Source organism: Protopterus annectens, chromosome 12.part0 (assembly GCF_019279795.1).
Source record: "Protopterus annectens isolate FY-2018-M chromosome 12.part0, PAN1.0, whole genome shotgun sequence".
Lineage (NCBI taxonomy): Eukaryota > Metazoa > Chordata > Ceratodontiformes > Protopteridae > Protopterus > Protopterus annectens.
This window is the reverse complement of record NC_056746.1, coordinates 400,911,298-400,937,494: the sequence shown is the minus strand read 5'-3', so window position 1 is coordinate 400,937,494 and position 26,197 is coordinate 400,911,298. Positions and strand designations below refer to the sequence as shown.

The 26,197-nt window shown below is 40.5% G+C and overlaps 1 protein-coding gene across 1 annotated transcript in view; it reads left to right on the top strand.

Moving 5' to 3' along the window:
• The window catches only part of LOC122816603 (cytochrome P450 3A56-like), a 262,199-nt gene that overhangs the window by 158,431 nt on the left and 77,571 nt on the right, over positions 1 to 26,197 (top strand). Inside the window, exons 9-10 of the mRNA XM_044089504.1 lie at positions 8,994 to 9,081; positions 13,726 to 13,886. Coding sequence (XP_043945439.1) covers positions 8,994 to 9,081; positions 13,726 to 13,886 — 249 coding nt within the window. The remainder of the gene's footprint in view (positions 1 to 8,993; positions 9,082 to 13,725; positions 13,887 to 26,197) is intronic.

The window sequence follows — 26,197 nt, the reverse complement described above, 5'->3', positions numbered from 1 at the left end:
GCTCATGTATGTAAATATAAAATAATCTGCTAATAAATTTAGTCATTTGTTACTCTTACCAGTTCGCAATTTACACTTTTAAAAATCAAGTAGCAGGTGATATCACTATGAACTCTCTCAGGCCCAACAAAATACACTTAAAAATCAGGAGACACGGTTAACTGCATTTTAAATTCACTTACCACAGCACAACTCATTTGTTTCACTATCACTCACTCTAAAGTAATCTATCTTTTGTGTTCTCAATTTGATAATAGTGACATATGTATTAGTAGTTAAAAATATGGGAGAAATACATATGCAAGGGTGTAAACTATTTTCACCTAACACTTATCAGAAAACTTATCATTAAATGTATACTAAGTTTTCAGATTTGGAATATGTGAGAAATCCTCTTATTCTGATGTACTGTGATTTTGGACAGTAGACGTTTGAAAGAGCAAACACTTTTTTCTGTTGTAAAAAACCCACTAATGTTCTTTCAAATGGAGTTTTTGCAGGCAGCCTTCTGTATGGGATTAAGCTGCAGTGGGGTAAGGAAATTTGCACTTCAACTGCTGTTGTGCGATGTTGGCATTAGTATATACATTAGTATATACAGTGGATATAAAAAGTATACACACCCCTGTTAAAATGCCAGGTTTTTGTGACATAAAAAAATGAGACCACAGTAAATCATTTCAAAACTTTTCCCACCTTTAATGTAATCTATAAGCTGTACAAGTCAATTAAAAAACAAACAAATATGTTAGGGGAAAAATATAAAAATTAAATCAAAAGGTGCTTCAACAAAAGTATTAGTTTAAGGGTGTGCACACTTATGCAGCCAGCTTATTGTATGTTTTTTATTTTTTTATATTTTTCCCCTAACAGATTTATTTGTTTTTCAATTGAATTGTACAGGTTATAGGTCACATGAAAGGTGGGAAAAGTTTTGAAATTATTTATTGTGGTCTCATTTTTTATATCACAAAAACCTGACGTTTTAACAGGGGTGTGTTCACTTTTTATAGCCACTGTATAATTAGTGAGAGATATGAAGGTGCAGGAGGCCCTGACATCCTGCAAAAAAATTAATTTTCATTTTCATGTTTTCAATCACTTTAGTTTCACTCTAAAGTTATTGTTTTTTTAACATTTTCTGAGACCCTTAAGTATATATGTGTGTTTGTATATATATATATATATATATATATATATATATATATATATATATATATTTATATATATATATATAAGCCTAGCCAAAAAGTTCCCTGGCTTTTGCCACCCAAGAAAGTTATTTACCTGTGCCCCTGTCGAGCAGAGCCACAGGGGTGATCCCCAGGATGAATTTCCTATTTCCCATCCAATTGTCTAGATTCCTCTTAAAGAGGGCTAAAGAGGGGCTTTGCTTGGCGTGAATGGGTAGTCTGTTCCAGAGTATGGGAAGTCTCTGGGACAGGAATCTATCCCTCCAGCATGTTTTGTTTATTGTGGTGGCAAGGTTCAGGTCCCAGGAGCATGTGGCACGTAGAGATTGGGGTATCTTTAAGTGTAGCATGTCCAACAAAACTGGGTTTGACATGGCTTTGTATGTTAGGCAGAGGTCGCCTCTGAGTAGGCGATAAGAGAAGGAGTAGAGCTGGATATTTTTCAGGCGTTCTGCGTATGGCATCTGTTTGAGGCCAGTAATCCTCTTAGTGAGGTATTTCTGTGGCCTTTCTAGTTGTTGCAGATGTCTTGTGAGGTACATGCCAAATGGGGCATTGTACTCTATGATGGGTCTGATGAGGGATGAGTAGAGAAGAACAATGTCCTCTTTTTTTCTGGAGGAGAACCCTTTAGTGATGAGATGTGCCACATAGAAGGATTTCCTGACTACTGTGGCAATAAGATTGTTAAAGAAGAGACTAGTGTTCACCTGTGTACAAAGGTTTCACTGTTAAGTAGCATACTGCCTATGTGGTAGTTCATGGGTACAGTGTTTTTCCCAAAGGGGATGACAATACACTTTTTGGCATTGAGCTTGAGGCCATGACTTTGACAACAAGCATCAGTCTCAGTGACGTCTCTTTGTAGACTGTCCACATCACTAGGCAATTCTATTATGGCTCCCAGTTTGCAGTCATCTGCAAACTTTGTTAGCCAAAGACCTGCTGTATTAGCCTGGACTTCTGAGAAATAGATGTCAAACAGGAGAGGATCTAGGACTGAACCCTGTGGTACTCTACTTGTCACTGGTTTGAAGTCGGATTTGGAGTCGGCTACTTTCACTGTGTGGGTTCTGTCACTGAGCCAGTTGGCCACCCATCTTGTGACATAGGGATTTATGTCCAGTCTAGTGAGTTCATCTATAATTACAGAGTGGGGGATGGTGTCAAAAGCCTTGATGAGATCAAGATAGGCTGTGTGCACCACCTTACCCTTGTCCACAGCTCTGGTGACTGCTTCAAAGAAGTTAATCAGGTTTTGGAGACATGATCTACCTTTTACACATCCAGATTGAGCGGAGTCCAGCGTTTGCAGGTTACCTATGTCTTTGTTTGTAAGCTCCATGATGATATGTTCCATGGCCTTGCAGACCAGGCTCATCAGGCTAATGGGGTGGTAGTTCCCGGGGTCCGTGGTGGCGCCCCCTTTGTGGAGTGGGATAACTGTCGCTGTACACCATTGAGTAGGCACAAAGCCTGAAGTGAGGCTATGATTGAATATGGTACTTAGGTGGGGTGCCAGTTCATTCTGTAGTTCATGCAGAACGCAGCCTGGGATGTTGTCTGGTCCCATGGATGCTGTGTTTTTGGCTTTGGAGAGCACAGTCTTAACTTGTGCATCCGTGATTACAGGGGCTATGCATTCTTCCGGTATAGGGATGGGCCCTTCTGGGTGGTAAAGTTTGCACTGAACCTATCTGCCACGATGTTGGCAATATCAGTTGGCTCTGTATATCTAGTGCCATTGTTCTGCAGCTCAGAGCAGATCTGAGTGTTGCCATTGAGATTCTTGACATAGCTGTAGAATGCTTTGTGGTTGTCTTTAGAATCAGTGGCAATTTTATTTTTGTAGCTAGCTTTGGAGGATTTTATGAGGGATCTCAGCTTCTTGCTGAGGCTGGCCAGGGAGTTCCTGCAATCAGGTGATTTTACTCCTTATTGCAACAGCTTCTTCCTTCTGTTTTAGTTTGTTTATGACAGGGGACCACAACATCGGCTTACTTTTTTTGGAGGATAGCATCTTTGGTTCTGTTGGGGATGGCACGATCCATGCACTCGTGTATGTGTTTATACAGTGCATCGGATTCAGCAGTCGTACCTCTATTATCCATCTGCACAGGTGCAGTGAAGTTTGCCACTTCTGTCTTAAGAAGCATGGTTTGCTTTGTTGAAGTTTTTTATGATGGTTTCCTTAACCGGGGGGGGGGGGGGTGATGGTGGATTATTGATGTCTAGAGTGATTAGCTTATGGCCGGATATGACCAGTTGGGAGTTGACCTCTGGCATGGAACATTGGTTACCCATGTTGGTAATGACCAGGTCCAGGATATTGCTGCCTGGTGGGGGCATGGACAAGCTGATCCAGGGCATTGGAATTTATGAATTCCAGACAGCGTTGAGCTAATGAGTTAGTACATGAGTAGTTTTCCCAGTTGATGGTAGGGTAGTTGAAATCTCCCATTATTAGGGTATTGGGCTGTACCTTAATATTATCCTGTATGTTGAGGAATGTGGAGTGGGCATCCTGGGCCATGGCAGGGGATCTGTAGCAAGCTACAACCTGGATTGCAGTCTTGCCCAGTGTTAGTTGCACTTGGATAATTTTGGATACATTATGTTGTGCAACTAGCCTGGAGGTGTGGATATCCTCAATGAATATGAACACGCCTCCTCCTTTAGTGTTTCAGTCCAGGTTAGGTGGCCAAAAGGTGTGGTATGAATTATAGCCTAGTAATGCAGGGGTCCTCTCTGGAGCCTCGAACCAGGTCTTTGTTACTGCACAGATGTCGATGTTCTCCATTTTAAGGAGTGCTTCGAGTGAGTGCATTTTGAGGTTTAGACTTCTATCACTGAGTAGCATTACCCTCAGTTTTTGCTTGATCGTACCTGCTATGGTGGTGGGTTTGTCGTTTGAACTTTGCCTAAAAAAGGCAGTATAGGGGTGGCAAAAGCCTTAGCCAGTATCCGGAATCCCAGGGGTGACAGATGCAGGCCATCTCTGGCAAAGCATCATGGTCTGTCGATCATGTCATCCCAGGCAGACAGATACTGGATCCCCTTGAATGACACCAGAAGCTTACCCAATTGTTGAAGTCAATAATTTTGTCCTTGAACTGGGTGATAGCAGGATGCTACTCAGGGCTAGGGTCATACCTGCCTTGGCTACATGATCCGAGAGCTCCTCCATGTCTCTTTTCATGTAGTCCAGGGAGGTATATTTCAGGTCATTCACACCAACATGGACAATGACAGAGTCATATTTGTACTTGTGGAGTGACCTGAATGCTTGCGTTATGTGGTGGATCCTGGCACCCAACAGGCAGCTGACAGTAACTTTCTCCTTATTTTGTCTGGTGAGTGGGACATCTGTGTGCCTGACTATAGAGTTGCCTATGACAAGTGTGTTGGGTATGTTGTTTTGCTTTAAGGGTTGAGGTTAAGTGGCACACTGATTTTGTGGTTTATGTGTCATTTGGGTAGTGGAGGGTGGTGGTTGCTTGCGTTTCTGCTTTGAAGGTCTCTGTTATTTGGGCAGATTTTTATTGAGAGCCTCCAGGAAAGTAGGTGTATGTTTTGTGTTACTATGTGTGGGTTTAGGTGGTGTATGAATTGATGGACTATGTGTTGAGTATGGTGTGGTGCAGGTGTTTACCTTCTCCTCTTGACTATCTAGTCCAGTCTTGGCTGGAGAGAGCTTGGCTTCCAGTTTGGTTATATAAGTGCATCTTTCACAGGTTGTAGTGACGGATGGTAGGAGGAGAGGGTTGTCGGTGTACATGAGGCAATTGCTACATTGCCTCAAGATGCCCAGATTCATCAGGTGGACAGGAGAAAACACTGGGAGCTGACCTTTAGACATGCCTAGATAGGTGTTTTTTGATTAAAGTACTAAAAACATTTTTCCTCCTGACAAGTGAGGAAAGTTGAGTGCTGTAGTAATTTGTAATTTATTTAGTACTTGCAACGAGTTTTGAACAAGTGCTGAGCACAAGGATGCAGTTTTGAGTGCTAAAACTAGAAAACTGGCTAGTTCTAAGGGAAAAATTGAAGAGTAGACTTTCTGGCACCAGGAATAGTTTAACCCTAGTTAAACAGCACTGAGCGATGCACAAAACCGCTCAACCATAGGTTTTTAAACATAAAGATGAAAGGGATAGAAATAGCCCAAAATGGCCAATAAAACTACAGTTTCTAAGCTGAAACCACTCCTCCAGCAACAGATAGGCTGTTCCAAAGCTCAACAGAGAAACTTCCCTCTGTCTTAGAAAGGTCTGGGCAACACAAGAACTTACAAACAGCCCAGAATTCGGCAAAATCTGAAAACCAGACTTTACTAGTTCTAGAAAGGCAGGAAACTAGTAAAGGGACAGGAATTTTTTTTTTTAAAGTTAAAGCAACTACAGGAATAAAAACACTTTTATCATAGAAAACAGGCTATCACACTTGAGTGTGTAGCCCTTTACAGTTAAACAGATGAAAAATACTTAAAAATGATACTTTAAAGTGCTAACAGTATAAGAATTAAAAAAACAGTTCAAATAAGTAGCTAAATGAACAGAAAACAGTTGGAATAATGTGGCTAGCAAAAATAAGCAATAAAAAGCAAAACAGAGGTGCTTAATCCACTCAAAGTCTCCTTTTCTCTGTCTGCTGCTGTAGGAGCCTGCAGGACACCCAGGCAGGCTCTTGCTGAGGTAATACAAGTGCAAAATCAAGCAAACACAGGTGTTTAAACAGAAAGATGAAAGGGATAGAAATAGCCCAAGATATATATATATATATATATATATATATATATATATATATATATGTGTGTGTGTGTGTGTGTGTGTGTGTGTGTGTGTGTGTGTGTGTGTGTGTGTGTATATATATATATATATATATATATATGTGTGTGTGTGTGTGTGTGTATGTATATATATATATATATATATATATATATATATATATATATATGTGTGTGTGTGTGTGTGTGTGTGTGTATGTATATATATATATATATATATATATATATGTGTGTGTGTGTGTGTGTGTGTGTGTATGTATATATATATATATATATATATATATATATATATATATATATATATATATATATATATTTATATATATATATATATATATATATATATCGAGGTGTAGAGGTGCAAAATACTTTAGACATGCTTACAGTAAGTTTTGCAATTGGAATTTTCACTGACAATCACTATTTTGTGATATATGTTTCTAGGATCAGATTTCAATCATCACATGTTTGTTGTGGAGTCAAAGAATTAGTTTGTTGCTATATTTAGTGATTATTAAGTTAAGCAAAAAAAAAAAACATAACTTTATGTTACAGTGAATGAGAAGGTACATAATGTGTGATCCAAAGGCAGGTGCTTCCTTAATCTAAGGCAGCTTAACTTTCGTTGCTCACAATAGTCCTTAGCAAAATGTAAGATACAAGAGAAATAATCTCTACCAGAACAAGAATCAAAGGAAATCCAAAAATGGACCACAACAAAAGAAAGAAACTCCTTAAATAATTTATTATAACCAAAATCCACCATCTTAAGAATAATATCAAAAGCAGTATAAAAAAAAAAACTGGACTCTATCAGATCCACTAAAGGAACCCATGAAATTAGGCTGGCCTCTGAATCCAAAGATGATAATAAATCCTTCTTTAGCTATGTTAGAAATTTAACAGCAACATATCAGCTGCGAATTTATTCATGATGGGCCTCCTGTTCTGACCAAACTGCCATTGTCAAGATCCTTGCAAACAAATTTAGTGCTGACTTCACTCCTGGGACTTCTGCTTAAAGTCCTGAGTTATCTGAATCCCTTACTTCCTCTATTATCTTTAAAGATACTTCCTCTATGTGACCTGACAATATACCTGATTCTTTAATTAACAGTGTTAAACTTGACCTTGAACACACACTTCTCAAACTGTTTTAACTGTTTTATCTCTAATGAGGGGCACTTAGTAGTGGCAATGCCCCTCCATAAGGTAGATCGCAGAACCACCCTGGGTATCAGCCTTACAAGCCTCATCTGCCAAGCCATGGAAAATTGTATAACTCACCTGATAAACATTGATATCAAGAATGTTGCCCTGACCTCCAGCAGTTTGGCTTTGTAAAGAGTAGATCAAGTCTATTTCATCTGGTAAATATCTTCAAAAGGGTTACAGAGGCTGTAGTTGGTGGCCATACAGTGCATGTGGCATATTTTGATCTGTCCAAGGCCTTCCGACACCATTCTCCTTGCTGGCATCCTGCAAAGGCTAAATGCTTTAAAAATCAACACATATATATTAAGATGGATGGCAAACTGGTTGAAAGACAGACCCCACACAGTGTGTATTGCAGGTACCTGATCAGAAAGTATGAAAATAAACCATGGTATCCCTTGGGCCTCTGTTCTGGGACCTCTCCTTTTTGGCATTTACTTCTCAGATCTCCAAGCAGAAAGCCAAGACCTCTATCTAACAAAGTTTGCAGATTGCAAACTGGGGTTGTTAAATTGCCCTGTGACACTCAAACCCCCCAAAAATGAGCACTCTCTCTACTAAACTCATGGTGTATAAAAATGGGATCAAATTAAATGCTAAAATGTGTAGTAACATCACTTTTAGTAGACATCCCCCCCTCAACAAATTGTCTCGACAGCAAACCTCTACAAAACAAAAACCCGGTCGAGTAGCATAACATCAAAAGTATAGTTTCAAAGTGCTGTAAAATTGTGCTTTAATATCGAGTCCCGGATGGCATATGCAGTTCAACGGGCACATTTTTACAACAGTGAATACCGAACACTCAGCTTTAACATGGTTCGAGATTGGGATGGAAAAACGTTTTGATTTTCGCCAATGTTTTTTATTGACATGAAGAATCAACTGACTGCATTTCCGAATGGTGATAGCAAACCTTGGAGACCTAGGTACTTGGGTTGATAGTTCCTTTGGTTTGATTATGTAATAACAGTTGTCAGGAATTCCTTTTATTTAGCTTAGCTAATTGCCAAAGGAATATCATGATGGTCTAAAGAGGTAATCACTTCCTTATACTTAGCATCAATCAGGTTGGTCATGGCATTTAATGATTCTTTTGGGATGTATCTCTCTAAACATATCAATTAGAAAGATTCCAAAAGTTCCTAACTAAAAAAATTACAGGCCTAAAGTCCCTGAGCTACCAAGAGAGGCTGGAAGCTGTATCCCTTTTTATTTAAGTGTCTTACAGACTTTTGAAGGGAGATCTCTGTCTCACTTGACATGCCATTAGACACCCAATATTCCCGGTCCTCCTATTTCTCTGCATGTTTAATATTTGTAAAAGTACTAGAACCATGGACCTAAATTTTCACCAACAGATAAATAAAACACAATGGAGGGACATTTTTATAACCTAACCCCTCCCAAACCCCAGGAATAAACTTCACCTGCATATTAAGCAGTGCACTTTACTATTGTCCTTTAAACATAAATTAGGTTACAAGATAGGTACCCACAAATTTACTCGAAGACTTATATGTATTGCTGTCTTGGACAAAGGAGGTGTGGCTTGAGGGGAGGTTACTGGCAAGATAAGGGTAGTCATGACACTTAATGGCCTTGGAATATCTATGAATCCTTTAATCAATAATAGTGTGTAGAGACTAGTTCCAGGAAATTTGAACTTAAACGATTCTGAGTTCATGAATGAATTGAAAAAAAGTAAGGTACTTGGATATGTACAGTCAGGTTCTAAATAGAAAAGAACTGATTGAGGATTCCATTAACACACTGCTTTTTTTTTTTTTTTTTCACAGAATCGAGTGGACTTTCTGCAGATGATGATTGATTCTCAGGCATCTGATACAGTCACTGTTCCCAGTGATGGAAGTTATAAATACAAAGGTGACAAATTCTATCTTTGCCTTCCCTCTCATTTTATAGTATAAAATTAAATGTTAATGTGTAGACTTCCATACTATATATAACTGTCTTTTTGTAATACTGCCTGAAGGTTATAAAAACATTTCAGAATAATTTCTCTGAAAACCATTTTTCATTTGTTTTAACTAACACGCAAGTCTGAATGTTGAATATACTAATCTTTCATGAGTTATACTGTTGGAAATGTTTTCTGAAATATAAACATTTCAGAAAAATATAATTTTGTTGTAAAATAAATCTGCATGACTTTGTTGTAAAATAAATCTGCTGCTGCTGTGGCATGATTTCATTTATGCTTTATGCTGCCTGCTTTTAGGGAGGTGTCTGTCCTGCTGCAACATTGATCCATACAGCTCACATTACTCCAAGGCTTTGTTCTTTGTTTTCCCTCCTCCTTCATGCAACTGGATACCCTCCAGAGAATGAGAGGTTTGGACTGTGCACTCCTTGTTTATACTGTTATCACAATGCCTGTTTATGAAAGCAAAGGGCCAGGCAAAAGCATTGATGGACGGTATTGCAGCTTCCATTAAGTTGTGCTTCCTCTGCCTCTGCAGGAGCAGGCAATGATGAGGAGGAGCAAGTTCCTACACCAGTCAGCTTGATTTCAGCCACAGTCGTGTCGGTGCAGAGACGCTGCATCATCTGCTCATTCACTGAAATTCATTCTGCTCTTTTCAATGCTCTGAGAGCTGGTCCACCAACTGTGGGGAGGGATATTTTGTCAAACGGTGAAAAAATCTATGCTGCAGGCTGATCTCTCAACAGTTCATTTTACTCATGAACCTCAGATACCTTTGGTTTCTGTGCCAGTGGTCCATACAGACTGAACTTTGATGCTTTACCAATGTGTAACCATATTACTTAAACACGTCTGCTTTTGTAAGTCTAAATCCCCAAAATATTTGTAAGAATCCTCAGATAGATTTAGCATATAGTTTCATCTTGAGCCTGTGACACAACAAAGGAATGAGACAGAGAAGCACTGATCCGACACTTTCAAAAATGAATGTACCTCGTTGTGTGCTTGTCCCCTGCACCACCTTATGTTTGCTAACCCTAACCCTGCTCCTCACCCTAACCCTACAGATTACCCTTTCCCTAACAGTAACCCTAACCCTACGCATTATATTACTAAAACCCCCTTCCCTAACAGTACTGCTATTCAGACAATGCTTGAGCTGGGTTTGTAGCTGGGAAAGAAGGCGCCAGTGTTTTGTGATTTGCTCATTTTGTGTGTCACTTATGTTGCCACTCATTTGTGTGTGTTGCCAACCAGTGATGATAAAATCATCTCTCTCTCTCTATATGTAGCAATTTTATATTACACACATACACACTGCTTTAACTAAATCGTGATTAAAATGCATATATACTACCACTTAACTGAACTTGATGGCTGCAGAAAGTAAAAACTTCCAGTTTTCAAAGCATTATATCATTTTATCATTCCACAGTAGTATGGCAGCTAAATGTACATGCACAATCGTATGCACTCTGACAACCAAATTTACATATAACAACATTAAAGGTTTTGCTTCGAGGGGATTCTGTGCACATCTTTTCTCACCACCGAGCATTGCTACATTTTAAAACTTTCCAGTTTTCAGATGGGTAATAGGGATCACTATAATTTAACACAATTAGATATACAGTGGATATGAAAGGTTTGCTAAAATGTTAAAATGCCAGGTTTTAGTGATATAAAAAAATGAGACCACAATAAATCATTTCAAAACATTTCCCACCTTTAATGCGACCTATAACCCGTACAATTCACTTGAAAAACAAACAAATCTGTTAGGGGAAAAATATAAAAAATAAAAAAAACATATAATAAGCTGGTTGCATATGTGTGCACACCCTTAAACTAATACTTTGTTGAAGCACCTTTTGATTTAATTACAGCATTTAGTCTTCTTGGGTAGGAGTCTATCAGCATGGCACATCTTGACTTGGCAATATTTGCCCACTCTTCCTTGTAAAAGTGCTCCAAATCTGTCAGATTGCGAGGGCATCTCTTGTGCACAGCCCTCTTCAGGCCACCCCATAAATTTTCTATTGGATTTAGGCTTGGGCTCAGGCTGGGTCTTTCCAAAACTTTAATTTTCTTCTGGTGAAGCCATTCTTTTGTTGATCTGGATGTATGCTTGGGGTCATTGTCATGTTGAAAGGTGGAATTCCTCTTTGTCTTCATCTTTCTAGCAGACGCCTGAAGGTTTTGAGCCAAAAGTGACTGGTATTTGGAACTGTTCATAATTCCTTCCAACTTGACTAAAGCCACAGTTCCAGCTGAAGAAAAGTAACCCCAAAGCATGATACTGCCACCGGGTTCATATTACATTATCGAAATTCCAGAAGGTCGAACACCAGATGTTCGAACTTGGAAGATCGAAACATAATAACATCGAAACATCAGAACAGCGAATTTTTTTCCCAGGGGAAAAAAATTCCCTGTTCTGAAAAACACACACACAACACAAGCACACCAAAAACCTTATAAACCTAACCTTAACCCAAACCCTAACCCTAAGGTCCGTCACTATTGCACACTTACCTTACCCGCACCCTAACCCTAAAGTCTGTCACTATCACACACTTACCTTACCCACGCCCTAACCCTAAAGTCCATCACTATCACACACTTACATTACCTGCACCCTAACCCCAATGTCCGTCACAATCACACACTTCCCGTTCCGTAACCTTCGCAGCACAGTGGAGAAAATGTCAAAGCCGCAGAAACGTCCAACCAAATTCTTTCCCTGGGAAAGAATTCAGACTTCCGCAGCTTTGACATTTTCACCTTTCGAACTTCCAGGTTCAAAGTGCTCGACCTTCTGGAAGTTCGATTAGGTAATAGGAACCCATTTCACCACCATGCTTCACTGTGCGGATGGCGTTCTTTTGGTGATGCAAAGTGTTGTTTTTGCACCAAACATACCTTTAGGAATTGTGGCTAAAAAGTTCAGCCTTGGTCTCATCAGACCATAACACATTTTCCCACATGCTTTTGGGAGACTTGATGTATTGTTTTGCAAATTTTAGCCGGGCCTGGATGTTTTTCTGTGTAAGAAAAGGCTTCCATCTTGCAACCCTATCCTATAGCCTAGCCATTTGGGGAATACGGGAGATTGTTGTCACATGTAGTACACAACCAGTACTTGTCAGAAATTCCTGCAGCTCCTTCAGTGTTGCTGTAGGTCTTTTGGCAGCCTCCCTAACCAGTTTTCGTCTTGTCTTTTCATCAATTTTGGAGGGACGTCCAGTTTTTTGCAATGTCACTGTTGTCCCATATTTTCTCCACTTTTTGATGACTGTCATGATGTGTTCCATGGTAGATCCAGTGCTGTGGAAATTTTTTTGTACCCTTCTCCTGACTGATACCTTTTACCAATGAGATCTCTTTGATGCTTTGTAAGCTCTCTGTGAACCATGGCTTTTGCTGTAGCAGGGAACTGAATACATGTCAGGAAAATCCTACTAGGACAGCTGAACTTTATTTGGGGTTAATCAGAGTCTCTTTAAGGTGTGTACCCAAGAAGACTGAATGCTGTAATTAAATCAAAAGGTGCTTCAACAAAGTATTAGTTTAAGGGTGTGCATGCTTATTGTATGTGTTTTATTTTTTTTTATATTTGTTTGTTTTTCAATTGAATTGTACAGGTTATAAGTCATATTAAAGGTGGGAAAAGTTTTGAAATTATTTATTGTGGTCTCATTTTTTTATATTACAAAAAGACTGGCATTTTAACAGGGGTGTGTAAACTTTTTATATCCACTGTAGTGATAAAAATGATTCACCAGATCCTATACACACAGTTTTTTTGGTCACCAGAAGTTGCCTGGGTGTTGGAAGGAGACCTCTCTGCACAACTTAAGTAACTTTGATAATGTATCACCACTAGATAGGTTATATACTAGGGTGCTTTTGATTATCCACAAGATTCAGTATTTTTGGAGAGTCTTGCTTCATCAAATCTTGTTACTGTGAATCACCACTTTTCCCCCTATTAATGAGGCTTATATGGTAGCCATACAGTATACAGCCATAGCATCTGAGAGTGCTTATTCTTGTAACAAAACACATGCTGATTTGCACACCTATCATTTTTGCGTAAGGTTCTATTCTGTACCTCCAAGATCAGATTTGCCCTGAACAAGTCATAACCTGATTCTTTGCAAGAAGCCTTTATTAAATTCTAGCTCCCTTCAAGTATACTCACAGCTTCTTTCCATGTCACTGAATATCTGCCTTGTATGTTATTAATGCAACTGTGTAGGAATGCAGAGGACTGCAGCTTCTGGAATTAGTACAGAAAGGTGGAATTTTTATAGAGAGATGGATCATGACGGAGTACATTTAATATACAGAGGGACTCCACTCCCAAAGTTTATCGGGGTTGCTGATCTGTGGAATAGACTAATGTCTGTTATAGCTTTAAAGTAGAACAATAAATCAGCCCAGAAGTCGGAAGAGCTACTGTGATATTACATGCAGGGCAAGTGGACAGATTAATGGGAGAAATGTACACTAGATGGGGAAAGGTGGTGTTCTGACACTTTTGCTAAAAGGTTTAAACTTCTTTTCTCCTCATAAATCAGCTCTATCAGATCGTGAAATTGTGGCTCAGGCGGTTCTGTTCATACTTGCTGGATCTGAAACCACAGGAGCTTCCCTCTCTTACTTGATATACAATGTAGCCATGAACCCTGATGTACAACAAAAGCTCATACAAGAAGTCGACAAGACCTTTCCCAACAAGGTGAGTACATCAGTAATCAGATGTTGATTGCTTTGTGATTTACAAAAGATAGTAACTCAAATGTTTCAGATATTCATGCAGGACACGTAACATCCAAAGAAGGACCAGCGTGGTGAAAAGAGAAAAACTGAAAATAGTGCCATATGCTTTTATTTTATTTTTCATTAGACAATATTGGGATTTGTGTCAATTGATCAACAGCAAACACTACAAATGACAGATATTTGAAAAAAAAATTTTGTTCAAATGCACTTGCAGTGAATTCAGAATAAGTTTGTTTTGAAGGGGACAAGCCCTCTGCATCTCCCATGTGGGGGTCAACCTCCCACAGACCCCAAATTTAAATATGCCCATTCTGAGGTCACACAACTGTGGAGAATAGGGAAACCTTCACTATTGCTAAAAATGCCTTCAGTGATGTTATTTTACACATACATTATTCAATAACAGGTTCCCCAGTATTGTTTCGAAATGCAGCTCTGCATTAATGTACTTACTGTTACAAGTGGGATAGCCAACGTCAGCTAAGTCTGGGATTCATTTGAAAGTACAGTTCAGCTCATTCTGTAAATGTTAATTGAGAGCAAAGAGCATGATAAGCAAGTTATTTTCAAAGTAAGAAATCTTCTCAACTAAAACGTCCAGTGTTAAAAGTATTCAACCTCTCTGTAACTTAATACCATGCATCATACAACGACCCCCCATTAATATTCCAAAACATGCACGCTGATTGGTCAGCATGCATGTTGTAAATCAGACTTATACTAATGGAAAAAGGTCCGGTCACCCAGACTTTTTCCATTAGTATAAGTCTTTTTTTACAGCAATGGAGAACGCAAGATCTCCGTTGCTGTTTAGACACTGTCTCGCTAATGTTAAAGGAGTTTAACATAGTGAGACAGCTTTAAAAAAAGTAACAGAGATTTTCTGTTGCTTTTTTTAAAGCTGTCTCGCTATGTTAAATGGTTTTAACATAGCGAGACAGCTTTAAAAAAAGCAATGGAGATTCTCCGTTGCTTTTTTTAAAGCTGTCTCGCTATGTTAAACTCCTTTAACATAGCGAGACAGTTTGTAAAAACAACAGAGATCTTGCTTTCTCCGTTGCTTCCACCCACAGCTCTGATGTACTGCGTAAGCATATGCATGCACAGTACATCAGAACTGCCGCAGAATACCGACAGCTGCGGAAGGGCAGCAAGGAGGCATTATACAATGCCATTATTTAAGAAAAGTAAGTATTTTTTTTCTTAAATAATGTCATTTGTATAATAGCAATATCCCACTTCTGGGTGTGGGTAATGCTGGATTTACCCACAGTTGTCTTTGTTTGGCCACTCAGGCTTCGCCCTCGTGACCAAACCACATCAACCGTGGGTAAATCCAGCATTACCCACACCCAGGCATGGGTTATTGCTACAATGGCACTTAAATTCTATAATTTCACTATGCTTTCAATGGTTAAATTGAGTCTTTTTAATAGTACTAAAACAAAAGTAACATTGCAAAAAGATTTATTTGAGCAGACAGACAAATTATTCTTTCAGCTGTTACCAGTCAGGCGGTGAGTGTATAAAATAAAGTAAAATAGACTAACTGTACAGCAATTCCCCAACAAAATTAGAAACCCCACCAAATCAGTTTCTCAGTCAGTGCAAGAAAAAATAAAAACTAGAAATAATAAATAATATGACTGCTGAAAAGTCACATTATTGGTGGCTCAAAAAAGAAATAAAGCTTTGAACTGTATGAGTTGTCATGTGAAATAATATGTAGTCACAAGGTACAGCATATACAGTTCTGGTGAACTATTTCAGAGCAAGTAGGTACAGCATACACAGTTCTGGTGAATTGTTTCAGTGCAAACAAGTAAAGGGAAAAGTGTTAAAGTACAACAACATTATTTTTAAAAATGAATACACATATCTTTCTAAATAACTCAGGTTTATAAAAGCAATAATCACCACCTGACCAATGAGATTTTCAGGTTTATCCACTGCAGGGAACATTTTCCCACTTAAGATTCACTACCAGGAGTAATCCACTCCAGTCATAGGCATGTATGAATGATCCAGGAGTCTGGAGGTAATTACTGTTTATGTGACCTGGGCTCTGGTCAGACCTTGTTTTACTTCAGAGTCAAGCAAAACCTCTGGCTTGGTTAACTACAAATCTGTTTGGTTTGCTAACCTATTCTGTTTTTCCTACATTTTATTTACTTGTGTCCCCAGAGAAGTGTGTGTGTGTGTGTGTGTGTGTGTGTGTGTGTGTGTGTGTGTGTGTGTGTGTGTGTGTGTGTGTGTGTGTGCGCGCATGTGTGCGCGCATGTTCGCATCTATTTGTATTTGTTTTTCTTGAATAGGTTGTGATCGCCTCACAGAATGTCAAACACAATCCATTGAAACTTGATCCAGCAAAACTCCAGAGCAGGCTTTAACATGGGTCCTGCAGGGGGTGAAGTTCATGTGCCCCCACAGCTCACTTCAGTCTTAGAATTGAGATTTGATGGATTATGATCAACATTCTGTGAGATGACCACAATCCACTTGACCAAAAAAATGCTACTGCATATACCTAGCATTCGGTTAGAATAGGAAAGGAAGAGAAGCACTCGCTCAATGGCTTTTTAATAAACCCTCTGTGGAAGTCTACTGTTGAGCTCTGCTGGATCATACCTGCCATGGCTAGATCATAAAGGCAAAGGTCAGTTGACCAACTGCATGCAAGGGCTTTGCTACATCCTAGTACGGCCCACATCCAGCTATGGCATGTTGCTGTTATAACATGGTTTCTGGTTTATTTCTTTCTTATGTGTATGATGATCAGCATTTTGTCTGTGATGTTAGCAATTCGAGATGGTTTCCAATTGTGCCTCAGCAAGCTTCTCCGAGTTAAAATCAGGAATCATTATGAAGACTACAGCACTTCGCCACAGTAAGCACTTTTTTCATCTCTGCTGCAACTATGCTATCTCTTGTCTCCACCCCTAAACATACTCCTTTTCATCTGTTTCTTACCCTCCTTAGCACCTCATCTATCATACCTGGCTTTCTGTAAGGGCGAGTTATGGTACATTACCCTTACAATGTAGTTATGCTTCCCGTCACTGTACTGTCAGAAATCACTTATCACTACTTTATTCCAACACTGGAACATAGCTGTGAAGTGACACTTTTACTGGACTAACAGCAGTTTTATAATTACTTGAGACATTCATTAAAAGTCATCCTCATCAGTCTGCATTACGTCAGTACAGAGATTCTGACATTGTTCTGCCAGAAAGAAGCAGCATGGATTTTCCATTAGTAAGTGTCAATGGTAGAGGCTTGTTAATAGCATGGAAGCTCAATGTAGGCACATCTGGAATTTCTCCAATAGCCACATCTCCATCCAGACATACAAAGGGTATGCATGAGCTTCTAAGTGTATAGGTTCATAGGTTCATAGGTTCATACTAGGCTATCTGCCCAAGGGCATTTATAAGCCTAGCCCATAGTTATGTGGCTTTCGCCACCCCTTTAGTTTGAATAAAAACTATGCCTATCATTTTGCTGTGCCTCTGTCAAGCAGTGACACTGAAGTAATCCCTGGGGTATATCTGCAATCTCCCATACATTGGTCAAGATTCCTCTTGAACAAGGCCAGAGAGGTGCTCTGCCTCACATGTACCGGGATTTTGTTCCACAGCATAGGGAGTCTCTGGGTGATGAATCTGTCCCTCCAGCACGTTCTATTTATAACCGTGTTAAGGTTTAAGTCTCCGCCCTTGTGGTTCTGAGGGATCTAGATTTTTGAGGTGAAGCATATTCATCAAATCTGGGTTTGACATGGCCTTATATGTCAGGCACAGGTCACCTCTGAGCAAGCGGTATGAGACTGAATAGAGCTGGAGTTCTTTCAGTCGGGCAGCATAAGACATATTTTTGAGACCCTTTATCCTTTTGGTGAGGAACTTTTGGGGCCTTTCAAGCTGCAGCAGGTGTCTGGTCAGATACATTCCGGACGGGGCATTGTACTCAATCATAGGTCTAATGAGTGATGAGTACAGGGGGACGATGACCTCCCTTGATCTAGATGTGAATCCCTTCATGATCAGGTGGGTGATATAGAAGGTTTACCTAACTACTTTAGCAACATGAGTGTCAAACGAAAGGCTACTGTCAACCTGGGTCCCCAGATCCCTGATGACTTTTTCTGTGCTCAGTGGATTGCCACCTATATGGTAGCTAGGGGTAACCTTGTTTTTCCCGAAGGGTATGACTATGCATTTTTTGGCGTTTAACTTCAGGCCATGGCTCTGGCACCAGTTATCCGCTTCTGTGAGGCCCTTCTGGAGGATATCTGTGTCAGATGTGTTTTCGACTATGGCCCAGTTTGCAGTCATCTGCAAACTTTGTCAGCCATAACCCTCCTGTGTTTGCTTGTACTTCAGAAAAGTAGATGCCGAACAAGAGTGGACCCAGGACTGAGCCCTGTGGGACACCACTTGTGACAGGCTTTGAGTCTGACATGGCTCCAGCAACTCTGACCCTGTGGGTTCTGTCACTTAGCCAGTTTGCAACCCATCTTGTAATGTATGGGTTTACATTCAAGCTGATGAGTTTTTCGATGATACCTGAGTGGGGTATTGTGTTGAAGGCCTTTGCCAGGTCGAGGTAGGCTGTATGGACTGCCTTTCCCTCATCAATGGCCTTGGTGACTGTCTCAAAAAAGTCAACCAAGTTTAAGAGGCAGGATCTGCCTTTGACAAAGCCAAACTGGGTTGGATCCAAAGTCTGCAAGTTCTCTATATCTTTATTTATGAGTTCCATTATGATCCTCTCCATGGCTTTGCAGATAAGGCTTGTCAAGCTAATGGGGCGGTAATTTCCAGGGTCTGTGGAGGCACCGCCCTTATGAAGTGGGACCACAGTCGCCGTGCGCCACTCCTTGGGTATGTATCCTGAGGTGAGGCTAAGATTAAACAGCTGTCCTAACTGTGGGTTTAATTCCTCGTTGAGTTCGTGAAGCACACAGCTGGGGACAGCATGCGATCCCATGGATGCTGTGTTTTTGCCTTAGTGAGAGCAGTTCTCACCTGGGCGTTGGAGATGTTTGGGGGGCTACAATCCTCTGGAATAGATATCTCTCCTTTTGGGGGGGAGAAGTTTGCACTGAACCTGTCAGCCAGTATGTTGGCAATGTGTATAGGTTCAGTAATTTTCACATCATTTTGAACTAATTCTGAGCATATCTGGGAGTTTCCTCCTAGGTTTCTAACATAGCTAAAGAAGGCCTTATGATTCTCTTTAGAGTCCTTGGCGATTTTTCTCTCAAAATTTGCCTTGGATGATTTTATGAGAGCTCTTAGTTTATTACTTATAATGATCAAAGGTGTCTTACCTTTCAAGGATTTTGCTCTATCTTGTAGTAGCTTCCTCCTTTTGTTGTAGAGCTTGTTTATGGCTGGGGTCCACCAGACTGGACGCTTGCCTTTGGTACAGAGAGTCTTAGTTTTGTTTGGGATTGCCTGATCCATGCAGTCCTGTAGGTGCTGGTAGAAGGCATTTGTAAGTGATTCAGCGGTTTGAGTAATGTTTACCACTGGCTCAGGGGCCTTAAAGGAGACCACACTAGTTTTTAGAAGTGTGAAATCGGCTTTTGAGAAGTTTTTCACTGTGGTCTTTTTGTTTCAGGTGGGGCGGGATGAGGACCTCCAGCGAGATTAGTTTATGATCTGATCTCACCAGTGAGGGGTATACTTCGGTGTTGAACATTTTGATCCCATGTTCGTGATGATGAGATCAAGTATATTTTCTCCTCTTGTGGGGATGGTGACTAGTTGTTCCATGGCATTTGAGTTTATGAACTCCAGGAATCTTTGGGTTAGAGTGTTCGGGCTTGAGTAGTGTTCCCAGTCTATATTAGGGTAGTTGAAGTCACCTAGTATGATGGTGTTTGGAGATACATTTATCCCCTCCAATGTTTTCAGGAAGGCCATGTGAGGTTCCTGAGTTTGAGAGGGTGGCCTGTAACATGCTACAAATTGCAGAGCAGTCTTGCCTATGGTTAATTGCACCTGGATGGTCTCCGATGCATCGTGCATTGCCACCAACCTTGAGGTGTGGGTGTCCTTTATAAATATGGACACCCCCCCTCCTTTCTTGGTGTTGTCCGGATTTTGGGGCCGGAACGCATGATATGAGGTGAAACCTGTTAGTGCTGGGGTGCTCTCGGAGCCTTGAACCAGGTTTCTGTCACAGCACAGACATCGATGTTCTCCATATTGAGAAGGGCCTCGAGTGCGTGCATCTTGAGATTGAGACTTCTGGCATTGAGCAGCATTACCCTTAGTTTTTTCCTTTTGGTGTTCTAGGGTGGTAGGTTTAGAATTTGAGCCTTGCCTAAAAAGGCACTATGGGGTGGCAAGAGCCTTTGCCAATATCCGGAAGCCCAGGGTGACAGGTGCAAGCCGTCCCTTGAGAAGCAGCGTGGCTTGTCCAGCATGTCATCCCAGGCAGACAGACATGGATCCCCTTTGAATGACACCAGAATTTAAGCCAATTATTAAAGCTGATCATCTTATCACTGTATTGTGGCATCATTCTAGGTGAAGGTAGGATACTGCTCAAGGTCAGGGTCATACCTGCCTGGGCTACATAATCAGAGAGCTCCTCGATGTCCCTTTTCATGTAGTCCAAGGAGGTACGTCTCAGGTCGTTGACACCAGCGTGGACAATGACTGAGTCGTACTTGTACCTGCTGTTGAGAGACCTGAGTGCTTGCGTTATGTGGCGGATTCTAGCGCCCGACAGGCAGCTTACTGTGACCTTCTCTTTACTCAGTCTGGTGAGCGGACGCCAGTGTGTCTGACTATGGAATCACCAATGACAAGTGTGTCTGGCATTTTGTTTGGCCTTAAGGGCTGTGACTGTTTGACACTCTGACTGTGTGGTCTATGTGTTGCATGTGTTGGGTCGTGAGGTGGTAGTTGTTTGGGTGTCTGCTTTGGTGGCCTCTGCTGTTTTGGTAAATTTTTGATCAGAGCCTCCGAGTATGTCTTTGTGTGAGTATGTGTATGATTTGAAGTTGTGATGGTACCATGTGTGACTGGGTATGTACTGTGTGTGGTTACCTTCTCCTCCTGTCTGGTCTTGCCAGTCCTATGTTGAGAGAGCTCAGCCTCCAGTTTGGCCGTATAGTTGCATCTCTCGCATGTATTTGTGTTTTGTGGGAGAAGGAGAGGATTGTTCAGTGTACATGAGGCAATTGTAACATTGCCTCAATATTCCCAGGTTCACCAGTTGAGCTGGAGAGAACACTAGCAACTGATCCCTCGACATACTAGAAGTAGTAGATAAAGAGACTTTCAAAGGACTCCGGGGGAAGTGGGTTTTAGGCTGGTGGGGTACTATCTATAATAAGAGTGCTTTATCAAGGTGCAAGTACTGTAGGAGTAAGTGCTAGGCTTTACAGACAGAGAATAGTCTACTTGGGAATCAAGTAGAGATGAATTTTTCAGTTATAGGATATGCTGGTTAGATCAGCAGTACAGCTCGAGGAAGGTAGTTCTAAGGGAAAATTGGAAGAGTGGAATTTAGATGGCCCAAATAGTTTAACCTTGTTTAACCGCTGCTGTTGTGTGCAACAGTGGTAACTCCGCTAAATCACGCTTTACGCTGCTTAGCGTGTTTTATAGCAGGGGCTGAAGGGAGCTAGGAATTGGCCCAAACGACCAATGGACTACTAGTTTCTGGCTGAAACTTCACCAAATCGGACAAAAGGCGCTCAGTGCTTCCCACTCCCACTGGTAAGCAAAGAAACTTCCCTCCTTCCTAATAAGGCAATGGATCAGTAACAGGAACTAAAAACAAAGCCCAGGGATCAGCAACTCTGAAACTGGACTACTCTAGTTCAGTAAGGCGGAAAACAAGAGATTTTTTTGTTTTATTACAGAGACAAGGAAAAAACAGACATTAAATGCTATAAATGCTGTAAATCGGCTAGCACTTTAGTGTGTAGCCTACAGAAACAATTTGCAACAATTAGTAACTTAAAGTGCAATAAACAGTGTAAAATGCAGAAATCACTTAAAGTAGCAGTAAAACAGGCGAAATGCAGTCGCTAGCTTAAATAACAGTGGAAAAGCCACAAAAATACTTATATCTGGTAGAAAGTCACTCTTTTAGCTCTCTGCTGCTTGGATCACTCTGCAGGCCACCACGAGGATCTGTGCTGAGTTGGTACAAGCTGGAAAACGCGTGTTTAGCGTGTTTTATACCAGGGGGCTGAAAGGAGCTAGGAATTGGCCCAAAACGACCAATGGACTACTAGTTTCTGGCTGAAACTTCACCAAATCGGACAGAAAGGCTGCTCAGTGCTTCCCACTCCCACTGGTAAGCAAAGAAACTTCCCTCCTCCCTAATAAGGCAATGGATCAGTAACAGGAACTAAAAACAAAGCCCATGGATCAGCAACTCTGAAACTGGACTACTCTAGTTCAGTAAGGCGGGAAAACAAGAGATCTTTTTTGTTTTATTACAGAGACAAGGAAAAACAGACAGTAAATGCTATAAATGCTGTAAATCGGCTAGCGCACTTGAGTGTGTAGCCTACAGAAACAATTTGCAACAATTAGTAACTTAAAGTGCAATAAACAGTGTAAAATGCAGAAATCACTTAAAGTAGCAGTAAAACAGGCGAAATGCAGTCGCTAGCTTAATAACTGTGGGAAAGCCACAAAAAATACTTATATCTGGTAGAAAGTCACTCTTTTAGCTCTCTGCTGCTTGGATCACTCTGCAGGCCACCACGAGGATCTGTGCTGAGTTGGTACAAGCTGGAAAACGCGTGTTTAGCGTGTTTTATAGCAGGGGGCTGAAAGGAGCTAGGAATTGGCCCAAAACGACCAATAGACTACTAGTTTCTGGCTGAAACTTCACCAAATCGGACAGAAAGGCTGCTCAGTCCTTCCCACTCCCACTGGTAAGCAAAGAAACCTCCCTCCTCCCTAATAAGGCAATGGATCAGTAACAGGAACTAAAAACAAAGCCCAGGGATCAGCAACTCTGAAACTGGACTACTCTAGTTCAGTAAGGCGGGAAAACAAGAGATTTTTTTTTTTTGTTTTTTTACAGAGACAAGGAAAAAAACAGACAGTAAATGCTATAAATGCTGTAAATCGGCTAGCGCACTTTAGTGTGTAGCCTACAGAAACAATTTGCAACAATTAGCAACTTAAAGTGCAATAAACAGTGTAAAATGCAGAAATCACTTAAAGTAGCAGTAAAACAGGCGAAATGCAGTCGCTAGCTTAATAACAGTGGGAAAGCCACAAAAAATACTTATATCTGGTAGAAAGTCACTCTTTTAGCTCTTTGCTGCTTGGATCACTCTGCAGGCCACCACGAGGATCTGTGCTGAGTAGGTACAAGCTGGAAAACGCGTGTTTAGCGTGTTTTATAGCAGGGGGCTGAAAGGAGCTAGGAATTGGCCCAAAACGACCAATGGACTACTAGTTTCTGGCTGAAACTTCACCAAATCGGACAAAAAGGCCGCTCAGTGCTCCCCACTCCCACTGGTAAGCAAAGAAACTTCTCTCCCTCCTAATAAGGCAATGGATCAGTAACAGGAACTAAAAACAAAGCCCATGGATCAGCAACTCTGAAACTGGACTACTCTAGTTCAGTAAGGCGGGAAAACAAGAAATTTTTTTTTTTTTTGTTTTTTTTTTTTTGTTTGTTTTTTTACAGAGACAAGGAGAAAAACAGACAGTAAATGCTAAAAATGCTTTAAATCGGCTAGCGCACTTTAGTGTGTAGCCTACAGAAACAATTTGCAACAATTAGCAACTTAAAGTGCAATAAACAGTGTAAAATGCAGAAATCACTTAAAGTAGCAGTAAAACAGGCGAAATGCAGTCGCTAGCTTAATAACAGTGGGAAAGCCACAAAAAATACTTATATCTGGTAGAAAGTCACTCTTTTAGCTCTCTGCTGCTTGGATCACTCTGCAGGCCACCACGAGGATCTGTGCTGAGTTGGTACAAGCTGGAAAACGCACGTTTAGTGTGTTTTATAGCAGGGGGCTGAAAGGAGCTAGGAATTGGCCCAAAACGACCAATGGACTACTAGTTTCTGGCTGAAACTTCACCAAATCGGACAAAAAGGCCGCTCAGTGCTTCGGGGATAATACTCCTATCCCCATCCTCCAAGCAAACAATGTACATAGTAGACCTACAAGATTATCATAGCGGGCAATTCTCTGAAAGCCAGAACATTGTTACAGTGGATATAAAAAGTGTACACACCCCTGTTAAAATGCCAGGTTTTTGTGATATAAAAAATGAGATCACAATAAATCATTTCAAAACTTTCCCCACCTTTAATGTGACCTAAAACCTGTACAATTCAATTGAAAAACAAACAAATCTGTTAGGGGGAAAATATAAAAAATAAAAAACGTACAATAAGCTGGTTGCATAAGTGTGCACATCCTTAAACTAATACTTTGTTGAAGCACCTTTTGATATAATTACAGTATTTAGTCTTCTTGGGTAGGAGGCTATAAGCATGGCACATTTTTACTTGGCAATATTTGCCCACTCTTCCTTGCAAAAGCACTCCAAATCTGTCAGATTGTGAGGGCATCTCTTGTGCACATCCCTCTTCACTTCACCTAACAGATTTTCTATTGGCTTTAGGTCTGAACTCTGGTTGGGCCATTCCAAAACTTTAATTTTCTTCTGATGAAGCCATTCTTTTGTTGATTTGGATGTATGCTTGGGGGTCACTGTCGTGTTGAAAGATGAAATTCCTCTTCATATTCAGCTTTCTAGCACATGCCTGAAGTTTTTGGGACAAAAGTGACAGGTATTTGGAACTGTTCATAATTCCCTCCACCTTGACTAAAGCCCCAGTTCCAGCTGAAGAAAAGCAACCCCAAAGCATGATACTGCCACCACCATGCTTCACCATGGTGATGGTGCTCTTTTGGTGATGTGAAGTATTGCTTTTGCGTCAAACGTACCTTTTGGAATTATGGTCAAAAAGTTCAACCTTGGTCCCATCAGACCATAACACATTTTCCCACATGCTTTTGGGAGACTTGATGTATTGTTTTGCAAATTTTAGCTGGGCCTGGATGTTTTTCTGTGTAAGAAAAGGCTTCCGTTTTGCAACCATACCCTATAGTCCAGACATATGGAGAATACAGGAGATTGTTATTACATGTAGTACACAACCAGTACTTGTCAGAAATTCCTGCAGCTCCTTCAGTGTTGCTGTAGGTCTCTTGGCAGCCTCTCTGACCAGTTTTCATCTTGTCTTTTCATCAGTTTTGGAGGGATATCCAGTTCTTTGCAACGTCACTGTTGTCCCATATTTTCTCCACTTTTTGATGACTGTCTTCACTATGTTCCATGGTATATCCAATGCTGTGGAAATGTTTTTGTACCTTTCTCCTGACTGATACCTTTCAACAATGAGATCCCTTTGATGCTTTGTAAGCTCTCTGTGAACCATGGCTTTTGCTATAGCAGGCAACTGAGTAAATGTCAGGAAAATCCTACTAGGACAGCTGAACTTTATTTGGGGTTAATCAGAGTCTCTTTAATTGATGGCAGGTGTGCACTCAGGAAGCCTGAATGCTGTAATTAAATCAAAATGTGCTTCAACAAAGTATTAGTTTAAGGGTGTGCACACACAACAAAGTATTAGTTTAAGGGTGTGCACACAGCGTATTGTATGTTTTTTTTATTTTTTCTCCTAACAGATTTGTTTGATTTTCAGTTGAATTGTACAGGTTATAGGTCCCATTAAAGGTGTGAAAAGTTTTGAAATGATTTATTGTTTTATATCACAAAAACCTGGCATTTTAACAGGGGTGTGTAAACTTTTTATATCCACTGTATATTGCTCACACCCACTCCTCCAAACTGACAGCATGGTTTCTTACAGCATCTTCTCTTGATAAAAATTAAATAATAAATAAGCTCAAAGCATATAACTCTGGCCTACAGATATGAAGCATAGTCTGAGCAAGTGTATATTCATAGAAACTTTTCTTGGTAGTTGTTCATGGATCCATGAGTATATGTGAACATAGCATCATTCATTTTTTCAAACTGTGCTGCTGCTAGGACCACAGCTGAGTACAGCTGCACTGCACACTGTCCCTGTTACAGAATATTCACAATGTTTATGAATACAACGGTTACCTAATAAAGTTGCCGCACTTCCAGAATCAAGCTGTGCTTATGCTTGCTTCCCATCCACCCATAATTCACACTTTTAGGTTTCATTTCAGTACCGACAACAGAATCTGAGTCATTCCAG